Source organism: Berghia stephanieae, chromosome 1, assembly GCF_034508935.2.
Source record: "Berghia stephanieae isolate SIO BIC M18660-M18661 chromosome 1, UCSD_Bste_1.3, whole genome shotgun sequence".
In the NCBI taxonomy this organism is placed as follows: Eukaryota; Metazoa; Mollusca; class Gastropoda; order Nudibranchia; family Aeolidiidae; genus Berghia; species Berghia stephanieae.
The window spans coordinates 40,403,807-40,423,806 of record NC_088360.1 but is presented as its reverse complement, the minus strand read 5'-3'; the positions used below and the strand labels follow the sequence as shown (position 1 = coordinate 40,423,806).

The 20,000-nt window shown below is 33.4% G+C and overlaps 1 protein-coding gene across 44 annotated transcripts in view; it reads left to right on the top strand.

Annotated features, from left to right (window-relative positions):
- LOC144974431 (cytokine receptor-like) overlaps window positions 1–20,000 on the top strand; it is a 178,862-nt gene that overhangs the window by 137,486 nt on the left and 21,376 nt on the right. For 11 of the 44 annotated variants that reach the window (XM_078917417.1, XM_078917560.1, XM_078917596.1 and 8 more), the window contains 6 exons: window positions 8,595–8,773; window positions 15,604–15,749; window positions 16,436–16,664; window positions 17,949–18,046; window positions 18,324–18,537; window positions 19,682–19,839. In XM_078917417.1, coding sequence (XP_078773543.1) covers window positions 8,595–8,773; window positions 15,604–15,749; window positions 16,436–16,664; window positions 17,949–18,046; window positions 18,324–18,537; window positions 19,682–19,839 — 1,024 coding nt within the window. Of the gene's footprint in view, window positions 1–1,435; window positions 1,460–8,594; window positions 8,774–12,295; window positions 12,353–15,603; window positions 15,750–16,435; window positions 16,665–17,948; window positions 18,047–18,323; window positions 18,538–19,678; window positions 19,840–20,000 lie in introns of all 44 variants that reach the window. The other 33 variants (XM_078917493.1, XM_078917532.1, XM_078917376.1 and 30 more) reach the window with 7 other exon arrangements.

Here is a 20,000-nt window from a genome sequence, read left to right as displayed (position 1 = left end):
CCTGGCCAAAAGTTTAAATACGTGTTGTTTTGTTTGTTTTGTTTGGGTTTTTTTGTATTCAGAGTACGGCAGTTTAGTCATTATGATATAATGAATAAATGAAAGTTGTTGCTTTATGTTTTAAAACTTTAAAGGCATAATAATACTGAACCTAAACCAGTCATCTTCGTGTAATAATGGAAGCATAGAATTATATTATAAACTTGTAAACTAATGACCATTAAAAAAAAGAAAATGCTTATTAATGTTCTTCTCGAATTAATTGTGATAATTAGAGACTAAACCGTTTGCCGTTTGACACAGGATTTATTGGAGATTTTGAAAGAAAAACGGCCATATTGATAAAGTTGTGAATTTTAGTGATCGTCTTCAAACAAAATAATACCTAAGAAGAGCTAAACTAGGCCAAAATAGTGATGTCTTCTGTGCCCTGACACAGTGATAAATAACTATATTAGGATGATATAAAGTGCTGGATATCAATTATAAAATAAACATACATTATTCATCCAATTCAAACTTAAAGTGATCTAATTCTTTATCAACACATATATCTAAGTCATATTCAAACTCTTTAAAAGAAACAGTGACTCTCTTTTCCCTTTACATCTTGAAATTAGAAACAGACTAGCACACTAGAAATAACACACACACACACACACACACACATACACACATTCACGGCAAGTGTCCATTGGGACAGCCCAGCCATATATTCATTCATTCTTGAAGCAGACTAATAAATCATAGGAAAATTTTAATGATGTGCAAACAGGAATATAAAGGCATCAAAAGAGAACAAAATACACTAAACACGGCACGTTTTGAGCACAAAACCCTTCGTCAGCCAATAACAAAAACAACTTGTATTATTTTTTTATTTATATATTTTTTAACTTGTTATTTTATACATTACTTTATGTCTAGTGCAGGTGATGCTATATAATATATATTAGTATTACTTTTAATATTACTTGAACTATTGATTCTGAGCGTTTAGCCAAAAAAAAAAAAACACAACATTCGCCAGCCGGATAAAACGTATCGACACACAAAACTATGTGTAACATTGAACATGTATAGTCTGATTGATCGCATCCAGTGAGAACTACTCATAAATGTGGCAGGCTGAAACAACAACAAAGAGCTGAGTGACGTCAATTTCGCTCCTTCTATTAGATATCAATATTACATTAGATTTTGAAAAAAAAGTTGCAACAAATTGTACAAGCTCATTACTCCAAACGTCATCTTTCTTAGTTTTAGTACATATTATCCTCATGATTTTGAAATAACACTGATAAGATCGAGATTGTTTGCCATTGTTATGCTACTTTTTAGTTTAATTGCAATTTAGTTTTTGTGAGAGAAAATAGACCCACAGCTTTGAGCTTTTAGATGAAATGTCCAACTTGCACTTCATTTCCTTTTTCAGAGTGCCTAGCACAAGTCCATCCTTGTATGTTTCTTGCAGTATTTTCTCTTGAATGCTTATCACTAACAATACTATGCTTCGTGTGCTTATCAATAGAAAACATTGCAGGTTTCATCAAAAATATATCTATCTAATGACATTTAACCATGAAATAAACTGTCTCACATTGTAATTATCATTTTTTTACTCTCTTATTAAACATTATAATATTTTAGTCTATTTTTTCATCGCTTCTCTCCCTCATACGTTCACTATTTTATTTCTGATTCCGTCCTTGTCTATTGTGATTTAAAAAAAAGAGATTTGAGCTTTTATAAAGCCCAATACCCATTACATGTGCTGAAAGAGCTTTACAAACTGTCCCTGCCAACAGCAACATGAAACATGTAGAACGAGACATGACGCCTGTTATGAGATATTTCATTTGTTCCCGACATAGACAACCGCTGAGTGTGGTGAGAGAATATGAGTAAAGAGCCATTTGCGAGGGCTCCACTATGCGATTGGAAAGCGAGTACCATACAACAACGCCACATACCCGCACACTAATCAGCTGAACGTACCAACCATGCCAAAGATCTGATATATATATATATATATATATATATATATGTGTGTGTGTGTGTGTGTGTGTGTGTGTGTGTGTGTGCTTGCGAGTATTTGATCTCAATTAGTATTTAAGGAAACTGTCTCGCACCATATAAAGGTATTTAATATAGACACCTGTATTAATCATGCTGGGAATCTCACAACGTTTTAAATAACATTTGGAAACACGAGCACTAAATTATACTAAGTCTGACTGAATTTTCTATTTCAAAATCATATACGAGAAATTTGAAACTTAGCTTTATATCCCCTGGACATTGACGGTTTAAATTCCGATATTGAACTCCGAATAAAACTTGATTTTAAAAATAAATGACAAACATTTTCATTATTACATATTGGGGCTCAAAATGAATTCCAAAATTCGTATCGTATCGTTTAAGAGATAATATGCTTTTAAAACTTTTTAATGCTCTGTGTAAACGCCAAGCATAGATCCAAATTATCAAATTTCTAAAATAACATTCATTGTTAATAAGATAATCTTGAATATGAAATATCTGATACACAAATACGTGATATAGTCATATATTCGTAATAAAATTATCTCTATTTACATTCATTTGTCCTGTCCAACTTTATACAAAATCTTATATTACAATAGATGTGTAGGTACTGGTTTGGAAACCACTAACCATTTCATGAAGAATATATTTGATTGCAATTACTTGTCAAACAAAGCGTGGTTTTTTTATCTTAGTTCTTTTCTTTTCACATAATTTACCCCCCCCCCCCTAATCACGTGGCTTTGCAGCTTATATCGTGATTGTTTCATTTAGCTGTTCATTTTTATTTTGTTGTTTTCCATATAATTGAAATGTAACTATTCCGGGTATTAAATGGTCTGTATTCTACGTGCACATATTTGCAGGTCTGATAACCAAACGTAATTATTCATGAACTTGATTTAACATTGTTGTAATGAAGGATATTTTGCTTTGGTTTCAGAGTACTTTTCCACTACAACCATGAGTCCATAGCACTTTCGGTTATCAGACCTGCAAATACGTAAACGTCGGCTGTATTCTATTAACTAATTTAAATAAAAATAAATTTGCATAACATTAACAATGTCCTTATTGATGGATTTCATACATAATATTGAAATAAAAATGCATTCCATGAAATTTAGCAAGAACTTTAGTGTTGGCTGGTTGCGTTATACAATGTCGTATCGTTGTCATGAAAATCATAATATTATAACTTTCTTATACGACTTATTATATCTCTTGTTGAAGCGTCGGTGCTCTTATCTTGTCATAATGAACCCGTCTCCCAGTGCTATTATAATCCATCTGTTTTAACCAGTTAACTGCCGTACTCTGGAAAGAAACATATTTTAAAATTTGGCCAGAAAATTCGTTCTTCAAATATCGATCCATTTTAATGATTCTCATCTTGGCAAAACCTCGCAAACCTGGGACCTCGCGAGATCTACTTCAAAGTCCAGTTTGAGTCTTTACCAAGATGAGAGTCATTTAAATTGATCGATATTTGAATGACAGGTTTTCTGGCCCATATTTTTAAATACGTGCTTTTCAAGCGTATGGAACTGGTTAATGGTGTGCCAATAATGTTGCATTGGTCTGCTGGTTGGTAGTGTTATACTGGCATTTTGTGACCATAGGGAAGAAAAATGTGATGTCAAAACACTAGTTCCTATTTCACTGGAATTGTAAAATCACTCCCCCGGAGGACAGGATAATACCATGTGTAATTCGTCTTCTGGTGTTAGAGTGATGACATCGTATTTTCTGGTCTAAATACATGCTGACCGTGAAATAAAGGGACGCCCAAAGACTCGATGGTTGGATAAGGTAAAGGACGATATGAAAGAACTGAGCCTGGATGAAGATGATGCTCTGAACGGAGATGCATGTGGCATTCATTATGGCAACCCTGCAAAATGCGGGGTAAGCTGAAAGAAGAAGAGGAAGAAGAAGAAGAAGAAGAAGAAGAAGAAGAAGAAGAAGAAGAAGAAGAAGAAGAAGAAGAAGAAGAAGAAGAAGAAGAAGGAGAAGGAGAACAACAACAACAACAACAACAACAACAACAACAAGAAGTAGAAAGATCATCCACATTCGCTCTTTTACTATTCGTAGTCCTAAGAATCTGCCTATACATCCTGCTACAGAAAAAGTTCTGCCACCTTTATAATGTAAACTATTCATTATTAGTACTCCGAAGGACTGATTACATACACACTCCCAGGAATTCAGTAACCGAAAGTGTAGAGTGTTTGATGTCACGAGTTTTCTTCCCTATTTGGATTGTTCTTACTTCATCCCTTTTTGCTCCCGTATCTCGAGTGTCGTCATTACTTTATTTGTAGAAATGAGTTAGTAGTTGAGTTGTTATAACATTTAACATTACACTTGATCATCTACGCATTTCATTTATCAATACTATGCGTTTCATTAAGCATAATTCTCCCGTTTTACTGACGCTGAAATACGTTTATATTTTGATAAATAGAATTTAAGATAAATGAGAACTTATCACTTATCACCCAACTGTCGGTCAAAATACAATTTTAAAAAAACAGGTGAATGACGACTGCTTCATTCGTTTTATTGCGGCCTTGCAACATTGTCTTTTGGTAGCCGGTTGAATGTTAATGAAACCAGCATAATTCCTCAGAAATTTCTCTTCGATTGATTCTCGTGTCCTATGTTACGCTAAAGAGACCAGATTGAATGTCAGCTGCGTGTATTTTGATATTATGCGTAGAGGTATAATACTCACAACATCCGCCAGCCGAATATAATGTACCGACACACAAAACCATATGTAACCTTAAACGTTTATAATTTAATTTATATCATTTAGTGATAACTAATCATCAAAATGGCTGTCTAAAAAAGATAACCAATAGTTCAGTGACGTCAATTTCGTTCCTTCCATATTTCTTACACTGCTAGTACTTCACTGTTACATCACTATAACAATTTTATCACAAATTCTATACTAGACTGTATGCATGCATAACATTTCGATAGTTGTAGAAATGCAATTTCTCTTTTTAACATGATAAGATCTGAATAGAGTACTTAAATTATTGAGTCAAAACATATCATGGTGTCTATGTACTGCTTCAGAGCAATTAGGCATTATATCCGGGTCATGACAAGCTTAAGCAAAAGATTTGTTTTTAATAGTGACATAAACAATTTTTAATTTCGTTATAATCTGAGTAAAATTACACTAACAATTGAACAAAATCTAACGACTGTCTCGCTGGTAAATAATCATTACGTTTATTTCAATAAGCTTTGTATATCCTGTAATCGCGCAATCGTTTATTGTTTTTTTTATGGAAGCGCTGTATTCAAGTTAAAAATTGGTTGAATGATCACTTAATCTCTTTTAATGCTTTAGATTAAACTCTAATATCAATTAATCAATTAAATGCTGTACTCTAGAAAGAAAGTATTTAAACATTTGGCCAGAAAACTCATCCTTCAAATATCGATCGATTCATATGACTCTAATCTTGGCAAAATCTCTCAAACTTGAGACTAATGCAGACCTCGAGAGATCCCAGATTTGAGAGTATTGTGATGATCATTTAAATCGATTGATATTTGTAGGACGAGTTTTCTGGCTAAATTTTTAAAATAAGTGTCTTTTCAGAATACGACAGTTAACTGGTTAAGAGTGAAATGAATAAAATATAGGAGCTTTTTGGTAGTTGTGAAAAACAATGAACAAAATCACTTGGCGTCGATGTCAAATCTGATGTCGACATATTGTGTCGATCGCGTCCGAATTCAAAATAAGACCGATAACTCTTTCATTGAGATTGACAGAGAGAATATCAATTTTATTTTGCGGTTATCTCCCTTTATGTATAAACGGACTTTAAAAACAACATTTTAAGGTTTTGTTTGTTTCTTTATTTGTTTTGTTGGGTTGGGGAAAGGTAGGAGGTGGATTTTTCAAATTTCCTTTTTTGACATTTTCATTCTCCAAATCTAGCAAGAATAAATCTTTATGTGTTATCAATGTTCAATTAAATTGCTTTTTATTTATTACTCATCATCAAAGAATTCACTTCACTCATATATTTTTATCCTTTCATTATCAATTTTACTTTGTGAATAGCAGACTGTGGATTAAAATGCCCTTAATTCGTCTAAAGTATGTTTGAATGAACAATGGGAAAGACAACGTACATTTGGAGGACTAAAATGGCTCCAAATTAACGCCTATAGAGAGAAAGCTGGTCATTGCTGGTCACCTATAGATAAAAATTACATTACTTGATATTTATACATTGATTTGATGTTTATTTATGATGACTATAGAATCTTTATATATATATATATATATATATATATTTTATATATATATATATATATATATATATATATATATATATATATATATATATATATATATAAGAGGAGCCATGACATAAAGATTCTTTATTACTGCTTTATTAATCGGGTCCGAATGTTTCGATGATTTTGCAAATAATGATTTATTTAGATATGACATTGTCTCTCCTACGTATTTGCCTAATCATTATTCATATTATTTAATATCCCAATATCTATTAGCTAAAGGGAACGATCTATATGATTTGGCTTGGTTTTAATAGAACTTTATAAATAACATTTACGTGACAAATTGAGAGCAAGCACTGAGGTAAGATAATTCTGAAAAATCTGATAAAGGTGTGCACCACTGTTATCTTCGCACCTTTTCAGATTTTTATAAAGAACAAATAAAGAAAAACTCCTTCAACTTCAGGGAGAATGTTTTAGGAACTCTTTTGAACAAAAGTCTGTGATAACCCAGGAATAAGCTGCAGTGCAGTATTGTAAAAGGAGCAATAGTGGTTAATTTTATAGTCCTCCGGCTTAAAGTGCAATGCCTTATCCACTTGGCCACTTATCGAGGATAAACATATTAATAATGTTAAACAGTTGGTATGAAATAGTGTACAAAGATGGAAGAAATACACAAGAAAATTTCATCCTTAAAAACCATCTTGCCTTCACTGAGGATCTAACCCCAGACATCCTGGTTAATGGCTACACGTGTTACCATTGCTCGATTGTCGGATTAAGACGGATGTCAAAAAATCGATTTTAAACGTACAATGGCGATAATTTAGAATTTTAATTTATGTCACTTTTAAAAACTATATCTGTAGCCCTCAATAAACATAAACCATGAATGTAACGGAAGTCTTTCATGGTACAATACTGTTTATCACAAATATGCTTGATGACCATTTGAGTCCGATTTGAAAAGGCTTATACATGGAGGACTCGGGTTCGAGCCTCGCTTTCTGCATCTCTTCATTTTTTCATTGAACAAAAAATATTTTCCTACTGTTCATTTAGCTACACTGCGGCTGACGGATGGGTTTCTCGGAATTCTCTCAAAAGAGAAATTTCCCATAAGAAAGAATGTAGAAATGTGTATCCTACCCAAGATATTGAAACAGTTGAAATGACAGATCTTATACCGGTTCTCCACATTATTCTTATTTTCTCTTAGCATCGGTTTTTAAAGGCTCATGATTCATGTCCAAACAGAATACAAACCTTTTAAAATAACTCAAATATATAGTTATTGCGCATATTGCAAAAGTCTGAATCCGACTCCATGGCGAATATTTTGCGTTTGTTCTAGAGTATTTCCATGGCGAGAATTTGGGTTATCAGACTTGAAAAAGAACATGCAGGTTATGAGTGTCACCTATTGAATGTTGATTTTACAAGATATTTTAAAAGTGCGGTTTGGGTCTCTTCTAAAATAAATTTATTACCTATTTTGGGTGGTTTTAAGCATTCTATATCATCATTATTGGTTTTAAAAAAAACATTTTTGGTGAAAAATATAAATTATCAGTGATGATATCCGTTTTGCGACCTAATTTGGGGGCTTGGCATAAAAAGATATAACAATCTTGTGGCAAACGTTCCACAAAAACTAATGAAGGAATAACTTCCATATTTTCCCTCTTCTCAACATTGTAGCAGAGTGTGTGACAATAGAGTTTTAGCTTATGGAATTTTAATTAGAACATTACAAAGTTGAGAATCAAAATGCAAAGACAAACTTGATTTTTAAAATGTATAATTTGGATTAAAATTCACATTATCTCTGTGATAACTTTTGAAATTTTAGACAATTTTATTGAATAGATTCTGAGAAACGTTAGGCACAGTATCCCATACCCTTAGAAAAATGACCTATTGAGAAAATAGCAAAATAGCTTTCAGTTTTTCACACTTTTAAAAAATTATTTTTTACCCTTTTCGACTGTGTTTTTCGTGCCTTTATTTCAAGCCACACATTTTTTAAACAGGATTATGAAATTTTGCTGGATCACCATTAAGGAAATTGCATCTTTACAATGCTCAAGGAGTATGGTAATTTATAACATACTCATAAATGTCTACATATGTTTCCATAATACATTTCCATTTGTTTAGACTCTATCCATAGGTACTGTAAGCACTGTGTACAAATAATTCGGTTTTTAAAAGACATGCCCGTAATTTATTAACCATTTTTTATGTTTATTTCACAGCGGAAATCAAAGTAAATGCCCAAAAGTGCTGTCCATTACTTCTTGCGCTTGGCCCAGTAATGAGGTGTACATTCAAGACACCATCTACTCCATGGGGGTGGTTGTGCAGACAAAGAAAGGTGACAAAGTCTTAGAAAAGACAAATTCTCCATTGTTCAGGGTCGAAACAAGACTTTATGGTAAGCACCTCCAATAATTCATTATTCATTGATATACTATGACCTATAGTCATCGACGTGTCGTTTTTACCAGTCTGATAAGGGAATGCAGATTATGAACGTATTTATCATTGTTGAAATGGATATATTGCGTTGTGTTGATATTATTAACCACATTAGTTTTTGTTCTCAGACTTCCACATTCGAATGGCCATCCTTTTTTCTTTTTTTTTTTGCAAAAGATTTACATGTTATAAATTAACAATGTGATGAAACGGTTTAGTAAAACTCCTTTACTGCCATACTCTGGAAAAACTCATATTTTAAAATTTGGCCAGAAAACTCGTCCTTCAGATATCTATCGATTTAAATGACCCTCATATTGGCAAAACACTGGGACTTTTCGAAGTCCCGGGTTTCAGAGTTTTTTGCCAAGATGAGGGTCATTTAAATCAATCGATATTTGAAGGACGAGTTTTCTGGTCGAATTTAAAAATTTGGCTTTTTCTAGAGTACGGCAGTTTATATTTGTCCTTTATTGGATTTTCTTTCCTTTATTTTTGTTTCGAGGCGGGGAGAGGTGTGAATTTTTTATCTCTCTTTTTTAATTTTCTAAAACAATGTATAGTCTTAACACATCAGTGATATGTTTTGCATGTCTTTGTAATCAAAGAGTGTACCAATTTTAGCATATTTAGATGCATGATCTATGTAGTAGGAGTCTATTATTTTCGAAATTAGATAAATTAGTATTTTGCGAAACATTGAAAAAATCCATCTTAATAAATGTATCCCGTCCTTTGACTCATCAATTCAATTTGGCATATATTATAGTCTATATTTTAAGATATTCTAATTATTTTATAATAATATTACACTTTTGTTTATGTACATTTACAACCTCTATAAGCATAGCTCGAATACTTAAAGAGCAACACATCGTTCAACTCGAACATTACGTAAAAGGCAGGCTAGATTTTAATTGGGCACACTAATCTCACATTGTTTAGATTACTCTCCCCTTTTTAACTCAAGAAATAACTCAATTTAACTTTTTATTGATAATACTGATCAGTCCTTCTCCTCTTTTCTAGACCTTTCAATAGAAATGGCCTATTACCCGATGATCACGATACCCTTTGAAACTATCCCTTTTTTCCGATTATCACCTTTGGAATTAGCTTTACTATATTTCTGATCCTTTTGACGTATTTTAGAGCTCTTCGCGAGGATTGTAGTTTAAATATATGACTCTCGACTTTAGACTTCTAGACTTCCTCTGGGAGGCAAGTGTTTTCACCATGCTCACTTGCAAAATGAGTACCAGACCGGTAACGGTCATGCCCTGTCAGAAAATAATAATAATAAGGAGTCGGGTTAGGTTAAATGTTGTTTTTAGCTTCGGGCCGACGTGCACATCTTGGTGCCTGCCTTTTAAAGAGGCTTTATGCACATTCAGTGAATATTTTGTGATGTAAAAGGCGCACTTTTAAAAATCTTTATCCTTCTTTGTTTTATTTATTTGGTTTTGGTTTTGGTTTTGTTATTGATTTCTGTATTTCTTGGATTTTTTTGATTTTTTTTCTCTTTTTTAGGGGAGGGGTCTTTCTAGTTGATAAAATTTTCAAGAACCATATCGATGTGTACCTATGTTCCGTATTTATGAAACATTATTTCATGTGCTCATATTTAATTAACCAGTTAACCGCCAAATTCTGCACAGGCGCGAACTTAAAAATTTGGCCAGAAAACTTGTCCTTCAAATATTGATCGATTTAAATGACCTTCTTGGCACACGCTCTTAAGCCTGGTACTTCGCGAAGAAGTCAAGATGAGGGCTGTTTTAATCGGTCGATATTTGAAGGACCTAAGATTTAATTAAGATTTAATTCGTGTCTTTCTAGAGTTCGGCAGTAGATTGGTTAAAAACTCAACAATCAAATGTATGCTTTGATAATATGGTGGGGATGCTTGATTGCGCTGAAATATATGTCCATGTTCTTAAAGCTAATAAGGTTTATTGCCTTGCGTTACAATATCATTATCTTGTGCCAAATTAACGTTGCAAATGTCAACTCTACCAACATAAATATACGAAATCAGCAATGCATGATAATGAGTCTAATTCCAGTTGAGGTTGATCCATTCTATGTTTTATTGGGGCTGAAGGAATTTTTTTGTATCAGCTGAATTTTACAGATAATTAATGCATCATTTATTGATCCGTATACTACATTTTAAAATAGAGGCGAGAGAGGTACTTGAATTTGGATGAATGCTCTTGTATTAAACGGAGTTACCAGTCATTACAACTAGAAATGAAAGCTAACAAAATCGTGGCAAATCTGAGGAAATAAACGATTTCTACTTAACTTTAATATGTAACAAACGATATCGATATGAATAACTAGCCTAAATCTTCTACGTCCAGAATGAGACATTTTGTGCATACGCTTTGATTAAATAAAATTCAAGTGAATAAAAGAAGGAAAATTATTTTGTTACCATACCGCCAAGATAACGAATCACCAAAGAAATCACTTCTAAACTAATAGACGTACGATTTGAGTCAACAGGAATTTATAATAGCTAGTGAAAAACCTGCATTGTTTTCGGGGAAATAAAGACTAAATCGAATAGATGAATTATTACTCTGTTATATTTGGGAACTTAGTTTGAGTCATCAACGATCAAAATGAGTCCCTTAATAATGTCTGTAGGTGATTGCAAATAAATCTGGCAACAGGACGCCAAATTATGGCGATTCCCAATATCAAAGGACCGATCATTATGCTTTTGCAGATTTTGTAAATAATCATTTGAGTCAACGGGTGATAGAATAACCCTTAACTCAAAAAAGATTTGTAAGTTATTAGTATATAAATTGCTAAGAAACAGTTTTAGAATTTTTAGATTTGCCCGTATTTAAATATGTGCTCGTTAGCAAAATTTAACATGGGCTGGACTGAACAATTTTAACCCCCAAATCTATTTGTTTGGTTTGTTTATTTTGTTTTTTATTTGAGCGAAGGGAGATTGAGATTATTCTGTTTTATATGTATCTAGCTTCTCAGACAAATCATACTGAAAGGGTTTCTTTTGATGACTAATTTACTCTTGGGACCAACTGAATGAGGAAACTCTCTATGGATTATTAGCACAGGAACTTAAAACGTTTTTATGGTTGATTTTAATCAACATGTCTTCATGGCTCTTTACGTATTTGTTTATCTGTCGGTGCGTATTTTAAGAAATAGGAGATAGTGTATGTGTGTATGTGTGTATGTATATATGGATGTATGTGCACTATATATATATATATATATATATATATATATATATATGTTATGTTTGTGTATGCCTTGTGTAAAGAGAGAGAAAGAGAGTGTGTGTTAGAAAGAGTGGCGGAGAGACAGAAAATTAGTCAGAGAAATATACAGATAGAGAAAAAGAGACTAGCTTTAATAAAAAGAAAACAAAAATAGAAAAACAAAACGTTATCCCAGCATTGGACCAAGGCAGTAACAAGTCTATTCGTTACAGACAACTATACCCCGAATCCAAAACATAGGACAGGCCCAATAAGACTTATAGCCATGTGTGAGTATATTATAGTGCTTGATAACGTCGAGTGTCGTGTGCCCCACAAACTGTAATTTTATTGTTACATCCAATTTACCTTTAAATCATTAGTTATACGAATTCTATTTATCGTATTCTTCTAGTTTTGTAACTTAGAGCAACTTAAATACTTGATAACTCAAAGCATAATGTTTTAGCATATAACTTATTATTGTAATCTTTCAATCAATTTAATATTAAGGGCATTGAAGGGATTTTATCCTATTTCGACTTATACCATATGTTATGTTATGTTAACTACGTAAATTATTTGATAGCTCAAAGCATATTTTAGCGTATAACGTATTGAAACATAAATATTAGATAACTCTAAGCATATTTTTTTATAACTCAGGGAAACTGAATTTATTGATAACTTAAAACATTTTGTTTAGCATGTTCTCACGTCATTGTTTTTTGTTTAATCGTTTCCGATTAAAATGTTTGAAATGATGTCCTGCCGATAAACCGTCCTCTTTAAATTGGTCAACTTCAATTTCCCCAACTCTCACATAACATAATTGACTGCATCATAGTTTAACCCCCCACCCCCCCCCCCCCCCCCCCCCTCCATCCTTGTGTTACGTTTATTGTGAACTGTGATGAGTTATCAATTTTTAACAAAACCAACAGTGTTTGCCGATTATGTTGATGATAACCTGTAGACATTTGCCAAAACTTACATCTATTGCTTTTTTTCATTTTATACTAATATATTTTACTAATACTAACAACGTTTGTCTGATAATTGCCTAATAACACAAAAAATTGCAGGCTAACATTAGATTCTGGGGAGATTATAAAGTCGTCCAGAAATGCTCTTAAGTTACAATGGTATTGCTTCATTGTTATGATGCGTGATAAAGCTGAGTTTTTTTTTAACAAAAAAAAGACGAAAATCCACTGTCAAACCATTTACTGTTCTTATAAGGAAATGAATGTCTTCGAATCGAGTCGAGTCCTCATCACAATGAGTCATTAATCCAAATGTGCCGACACCAGTGTAGATATGTGTCTGTATAATATGCGTTTATCAGCACACTCTTCTTTTTCAACTCTCGTAACTCATCAATATGGTGATAAGTATGTCAACAACGCAACTTTAATATTCACTTAATAAGTTATCAATGAGTTTTATTAGTTGCTATTTAAAATATTCTTTTACAGTCATTGTGTTTGCTTACGTTAAGCTTGTTCATGATATAAATACGTCGCATGCTAACAATAAATGTCACATTTAGAGTCCTCCTTACCCTCATTTCCGTCTAGATCTTCAAAAAGTCGATATCAATTTAGACATTAATATATTTATACTGTAACTGAGTTGAGAAAGTGATATTGTGCAAGTTCCCATACTAATTGTGAAATGAGTCGCCGTCAACTGTCAATTTTTAATCTATTTCTCTTTGTGATTTTTTTCATTTGGTGTTTTAGGCACACGTTGATCTTATATAAATCTTTGTATCATATTCATAACTCCTATTAAGAGCAAAATCAAAATATGTTCGTAATTTGGAAAGTTGTTTAGGAGTGACCGTGATTATTATGACAGGAAAAACGTGCGTTAGCAATCCTATCCAAATACTCTTCAGTCAACAGTCGTAACGTCACTTCCCTCGTTATGACGCATGGTCACTTAGTAACCTGCTCTAAACAATCTGAACAATGGCGGACGCCCTTATGAAATATTTCCCCGACGAGCATAAAAGCGTATCCAGAGTTTTAACAAACCATAAATCTGATCATGTTTTGACTTTTACACATTCTGATCACAAGACATATTATGAAAAGCTCTAGCCAGCATGAAAAATAAAAAGTACCGATTTTCTTTGTTTAGAACCACTTTGGCCGCCGTTGCTGGGCGACGTGATATCAGACTATTAAATCCAATTGTTTTCTCCATTAGCCATTTAGGTGGATGCATCAAATATATTTGCATTTTTGCTATTTTTTATTTAACGTTATTTCTTTTCTTTTTTTTTAAATATAGAGCAAAGCGATAATCGCGAACTCTGTTAGCCGGGGTTCGACTTTTATCATAATATTCCATTCATTTTCTTTACTTTACTACTCGACTGTTGGCTAATTTTCTGTATTCATTAATGAAAGTAATAAGATCGTTCATTCTACTGGTGGCATTGAATCTTTAACTATGAATTCAGATTATCATCATTTATTGTTAAAGCCACTAATTATGAGTAATTACTATATTGCAATTCATTTGATTTTTTTTAATGACACCTTCATTGAAACATTTTAACATCAGGATTATTTGTATGTGCCATTCTTATTTCACTTAGATTATTTATATACTGACTCTACTTGGATATTTAAGGTTCTCTGACACCCTGGTTGTAAAAAGTAAAATCCTGAATTTAGTGTCTAACTCCTATAAAACGAGAGATTATTGCTTGTTGTTAACACCCATGGGAATGATTTGAAACCGGGTGTATCTAAGTAAAATAGGACTTCAAACAGGCAATTTATACTGTTTGAAATAGAAATGTTGGTCAATATGGTCCTCATTGAGAATAAATTATGAAGCATTCAGGAATGAAAAGATTATGGTGAACCCGTAGAATTGCATTATATCAATGTTCCCTATTTGCTTATTTTAATTTCTAAGGCAGGTACCCCCTTTTGACCCAGCAGTCATTGTGTATTTAGGACTTTTTAGTCTGGCGATCCTACTTTGATTAACGTCCTATCCAAATCGTATTCAGCAATGGGGAAGAAAAGTCGTGACATCAAAGCCTCTACTTTTTTGGTTCCTAAATCCTTAGGAGTTTGTATGGAACCAATCCTTCGGAGTATTAATGATGAATAGGTTACATAAAGATGACATAACAATTTTAGGAGCAGGATTTATAGGCAGATTCTTAGGATTACGGATTGCAAAAGAGCGAGGATTGATGATCTTTATTGACGAACAGCATTAATTTAGATTAGAAAATAAGATGCCATCACTCTGACACCAGAAGATGAATTTCACAAGGTATGTGTATAGTCCTCCAGAAGAGTGGTTTTACACTTCCAATGAAATAGGAACATATTATTTGACATCACACTTTTCTTCTATATTGTTCCATTCCTTTTAACTCTTCGGAAACAAGGAAATCGCTCCTGCTTCAAGAGACTTATACTTAAAAAAGACTGCTTTCATGCAATCAGAAGTCTTGGTTGTTTTCCAATTAGCAATGATATGAAATTATACTGTTATGCTATTTCAGTAAAACCAGCACCTATCCAAGATTTGCAGGCCATTGAGGAAAACAGCACTTGCATTCGTCTAAACTGGAAACACCCATCGCCCAAAAGGAGGAAAAAATCTTTTCTTGGCATGTACGAGAAAGCAGGATCGAATCAGTGGGAAATGGTAACAAATGTTTTTGTAAAGGTTTTGTGTGATGTTTGTAATAATTTTCTTATATTGAGTTGTGGCCAATGCCTTTGTGACGTATTTTCATTAAAGATAGAAGGGCCTGTCCTTCCCATACCAAAATCATATTCGTCATCATAATCATATTATTTAACATCATCATCGTTACCCATCATTAACGGCATCATCTCCATCATAATCAACGTCATAATCACCACTACCACCACCACCATAATCACCATAATCATCATTATCATCATCATCATCATCATCATCATCATCATCCTCATCATCATCATCATCATCATCATCATCATCATCAGCTGCAGCAGCAGCAGCAACAACAGTGGCAACAGCAAAACCAACAGCATCATCATCATCATCATCATCATCATCATCATCATCATCATCATCATCATCATCATCATCATCGTATTCATCATCAGCAACAATACTCCAAATACGATCGCAGTTATCAACAACACCAACCACAATATTTTTATATAAAGATCTGAAAAGGTGTGTATATAGCAGCGCCAGACAAAGCAAAGAAAAATACAATAAAAACCATCCCAACAAATCACAGTCTCCGGACACTGTTTCATACACACTTTCTACAGATCATTTTCTTATACCAGTGCCTGCTACCTAATGTGTCATTTTGATAATTTCTTTCAAACCAGATCAACATGTCATCGATAAAAATAAAAAACGATTTCAGCTGGACAAGTATGTCGTCAGAAGGTGGTATCTACCCCTACAGTATGAGCACTGTAGTGTGTCATCTCACTCCTTACACCAGCTATAATTTCAACATGTCAGTTTTGCCATACCCTGAGGGATCCAAGGACAATGAAATTCATGGGCATCGCAGCGAATGGATTTCTGTGCCAGCTACAACCAGGGAAGATGGTAAGACATTGGCGTAAAAAAGGATTATGAAGTGTCATTGAGTAAAGAAAATTGAAAACTCACGTAAAGTGTAAAAATTGTGTAGGGTCTTCTGAATTTTCATGGTGGGGAGACGGTCACTTGATGGGCCTTATATATATATATATATATATATATATATTATATATATATATATATATATATATATATATATATGTGTGTGTTTTGTGTGTGTGTGTGTGTGTGTCTTTTGTGAGTTGCTTTCTGTCTTTGTCTTGGAATGGGATTACTTGGTTTTGTCCAGCCAAATGTATTGTGTTAGTTTCAGGAGGTGATATTTTTTCATTGTAAATCATCTCTCAGTTATGTACTAATCGTTATAATTTTGCTTCGGACAATCTTGTAAACATTTGAGTGTGTTTCTCTTAATGGGTTCATGTGCTGGTGTCAGGATGATCTTAGGTGATCTCAAATTAAGTACATTGATGACATGCTCTTGGAATCTACATCCGATCTCTATTTGAACCATTTCCCCTTTTGTTGTAATTCTAGAACTTTTTGACTATCCCATTTTCTTCCTTTATACTGGCGCTGATATGACCTAAATGTGTTGCAAGCGCTATAAAATCATTTAAACAACAATCAAAACAAAATGAAACACTATACTATGAAAAAGTGCTTCAAAATTGGTAATACATTCGGCATATTTATATGTTTCTAGCAACAGTGATTCGTCAACGCAAGTAATATAAAAATCACATCAGAAAGTTACATTGTTTCATTTATTCATTTTACACTTTTGACAAAGGATTTATATATAAAGCATCTTCTCTTTTGTATTTTCTATGTTGTAAGAAGTTGTCCAATTTATCCAAGTTTCGATTCAAGAGAACAGTAGAGCCTATTATTGAGGTGTATAGTTGAGGAATTTTAACACAATATTTCCTATGCTAAATCTTTATCACTGATTCATTCAGGTGGTAAATATACAGTTTTCTCCTCCTCCACCACCTCCTCCTCTTCTTGCTCCTGCTCCTCCTCTTCTTCCTCAACCGCTTGTTGTTTAAATATTATAATCACTCTATCATTATTACCATGACAACATTATCATTATCATCGCCATTATCACCATCATCATCATCAGCATCATCAGCATCATCATCAGCATCATCATCATCATCATCATCATCATCATCATCATCATCATCATCAGCATCATTATCATCTTCGTCGTCGTAATCCTCACCATCATAATCATAACAATCGTATATACCATTATTGTTAATATCTTTTCATCTCCAACAGTGCCAGGTATTTCTCCACCTCTGTGCCATAGCTGTTACCACGTAGATAAATGTGACCACCCTTGGGTTGACCAGCGATGTGTCAGGATATATTGGGGGGTAAGATCGTCTCTCTATTCGATTTGATATCTTTTTTTTTTGACAATACATAATATTAACAAGTTAAATACCGTAAAATACTTTTTATGGGTATTTTTCTTTCTTGCTTTGGCTTTGTATATACAATGGAAATATGATTGCATATGACATGCTGTGGGAATAAATATAACATTATGAAACGCATTGAGCATGGTAAACCATAGAAGATGCGTTATTTAAGTGTTAATGATTTCAAAATGTTTAAGAAAAGGTACATTTGCCAATTATCTCATTCCAGGAAACTCCTGTATCCCAGAGACATGGGAAATTCAGAGACTATTCCATTCGTGCTGTAAACGGGAACTACACGTTTTCAAAGACCGTTTCTTCTGATGCCAACGACATCAGTTTTATAATATCAGAAGAATTCTGCAAAGTGCTTCTTAGATCTACAACTTCCATCGGGTCCTCTATGCCGTCCATCCTTACAATTCCAGCCAAATCGGGATTAGGTAAGTAGTAGATAACTGGCACCAAGAGTTGCCCACGATCACACACATTTATTGTGCGTCAAAAGACACATGGTCGACATTTTGTGTTCTAACACTTGTGAGCCATTGTCTCAAAGGGTAATGATGTCGGAGTAATTTGAATGCTGGAAATTAAATTTATGTTCAAAAATATGACATTCGGAATAAGTTTGCTTTGTTGTATAGATGAGATTGACTAAAACGTGATTTATGAAAGGCAACGAAGAGATTCATAAAGCTGTATAAACCCATGAGTTCATATTTTGAATTTCCACTTCAACTTAACATAATAACAGCAGACAACCAATACAACTTGGCAGTCTCCAGTTAAAACCACCGCTTTGAAGAAGGAGATAGCAATTCTCCTCAAAACTTAACGTCATAAGATCAAGCAGGTCATCATTCTCTCCTCCCTGTTTTTAGCGGTAGAAGTCCGATAAAAGCTAGAGACTCATCGTCGACAGTGATTCTAAAGTAATCATTAACGACCTGACTAATATAGTCACATAATGACCAGGGGAATGTAAACAAATGTTGTCAAGCCGAGAGAACCCGACAAGGCACTATCCAATAAGATTGATCATAACAAACGCAGTGGGTCACATTTCACAACTTCTGAAGATCCGGGAATGCCATTGATAAAGAACTTACCAACATATTATGTGATTTTGATGAATAATTTACCGTGGCATTATATATTATTTGCAATTTGTATATTAATTAATTGAAACTCTTGAATATGTAAAGGTGGACATGTCAAATGAATTGTGGTAGGGAAATTATATTACGAATCTTGACAATGATACTTATTTATGTATTAGATATTTAATCATGTGTGGGGATTACTGACTCAAAATTGTCAATTAAAAATTAAAAATTGTTTATATAACTTTGAAAAATTGTATAAACGCATGATTGAGGTGTCTATTTTACATTCTTTTTTAGTTTTCTCTTTTTTTCTGTGTTGTGATACCCCGAATCGTCCCAACCAGTTATCCCAGATAATAAACCGAAGCTGAAATTCTACTCCATCATTGGTTTTCAAGTTTTTAAGAAGTATTTTTTTAAAAATAATATGCGTAAATTTTAATCAAGGTTCCATTCTTCTGTATTTCACTTCAAGCAGTCATGCCACCGAAAGGTTTCAAGGTAGAGACAGATGCTGATCAGAGACAACCATTGAAGTACTATTTAAGTTGGGATCGTCTCGAGTCGGATCTACAAGAGGCCGCTAACATTACGGTTTTCTGGTGCACATCAGGGGCGGAGCATTACGAGTGTAAGGTGGGTGGTTGTCCTCACTTTTATCAAAATTCTGCCATATTCTGACAATACACTTTTTTCCTCTCATTTTACCGAAATACTTTTGAATCGATTATTTATCCTCAAATTGCTCACCTGGACAACACTGGTGATTCTTGTTGGAATGATATGTTTGTTTAATA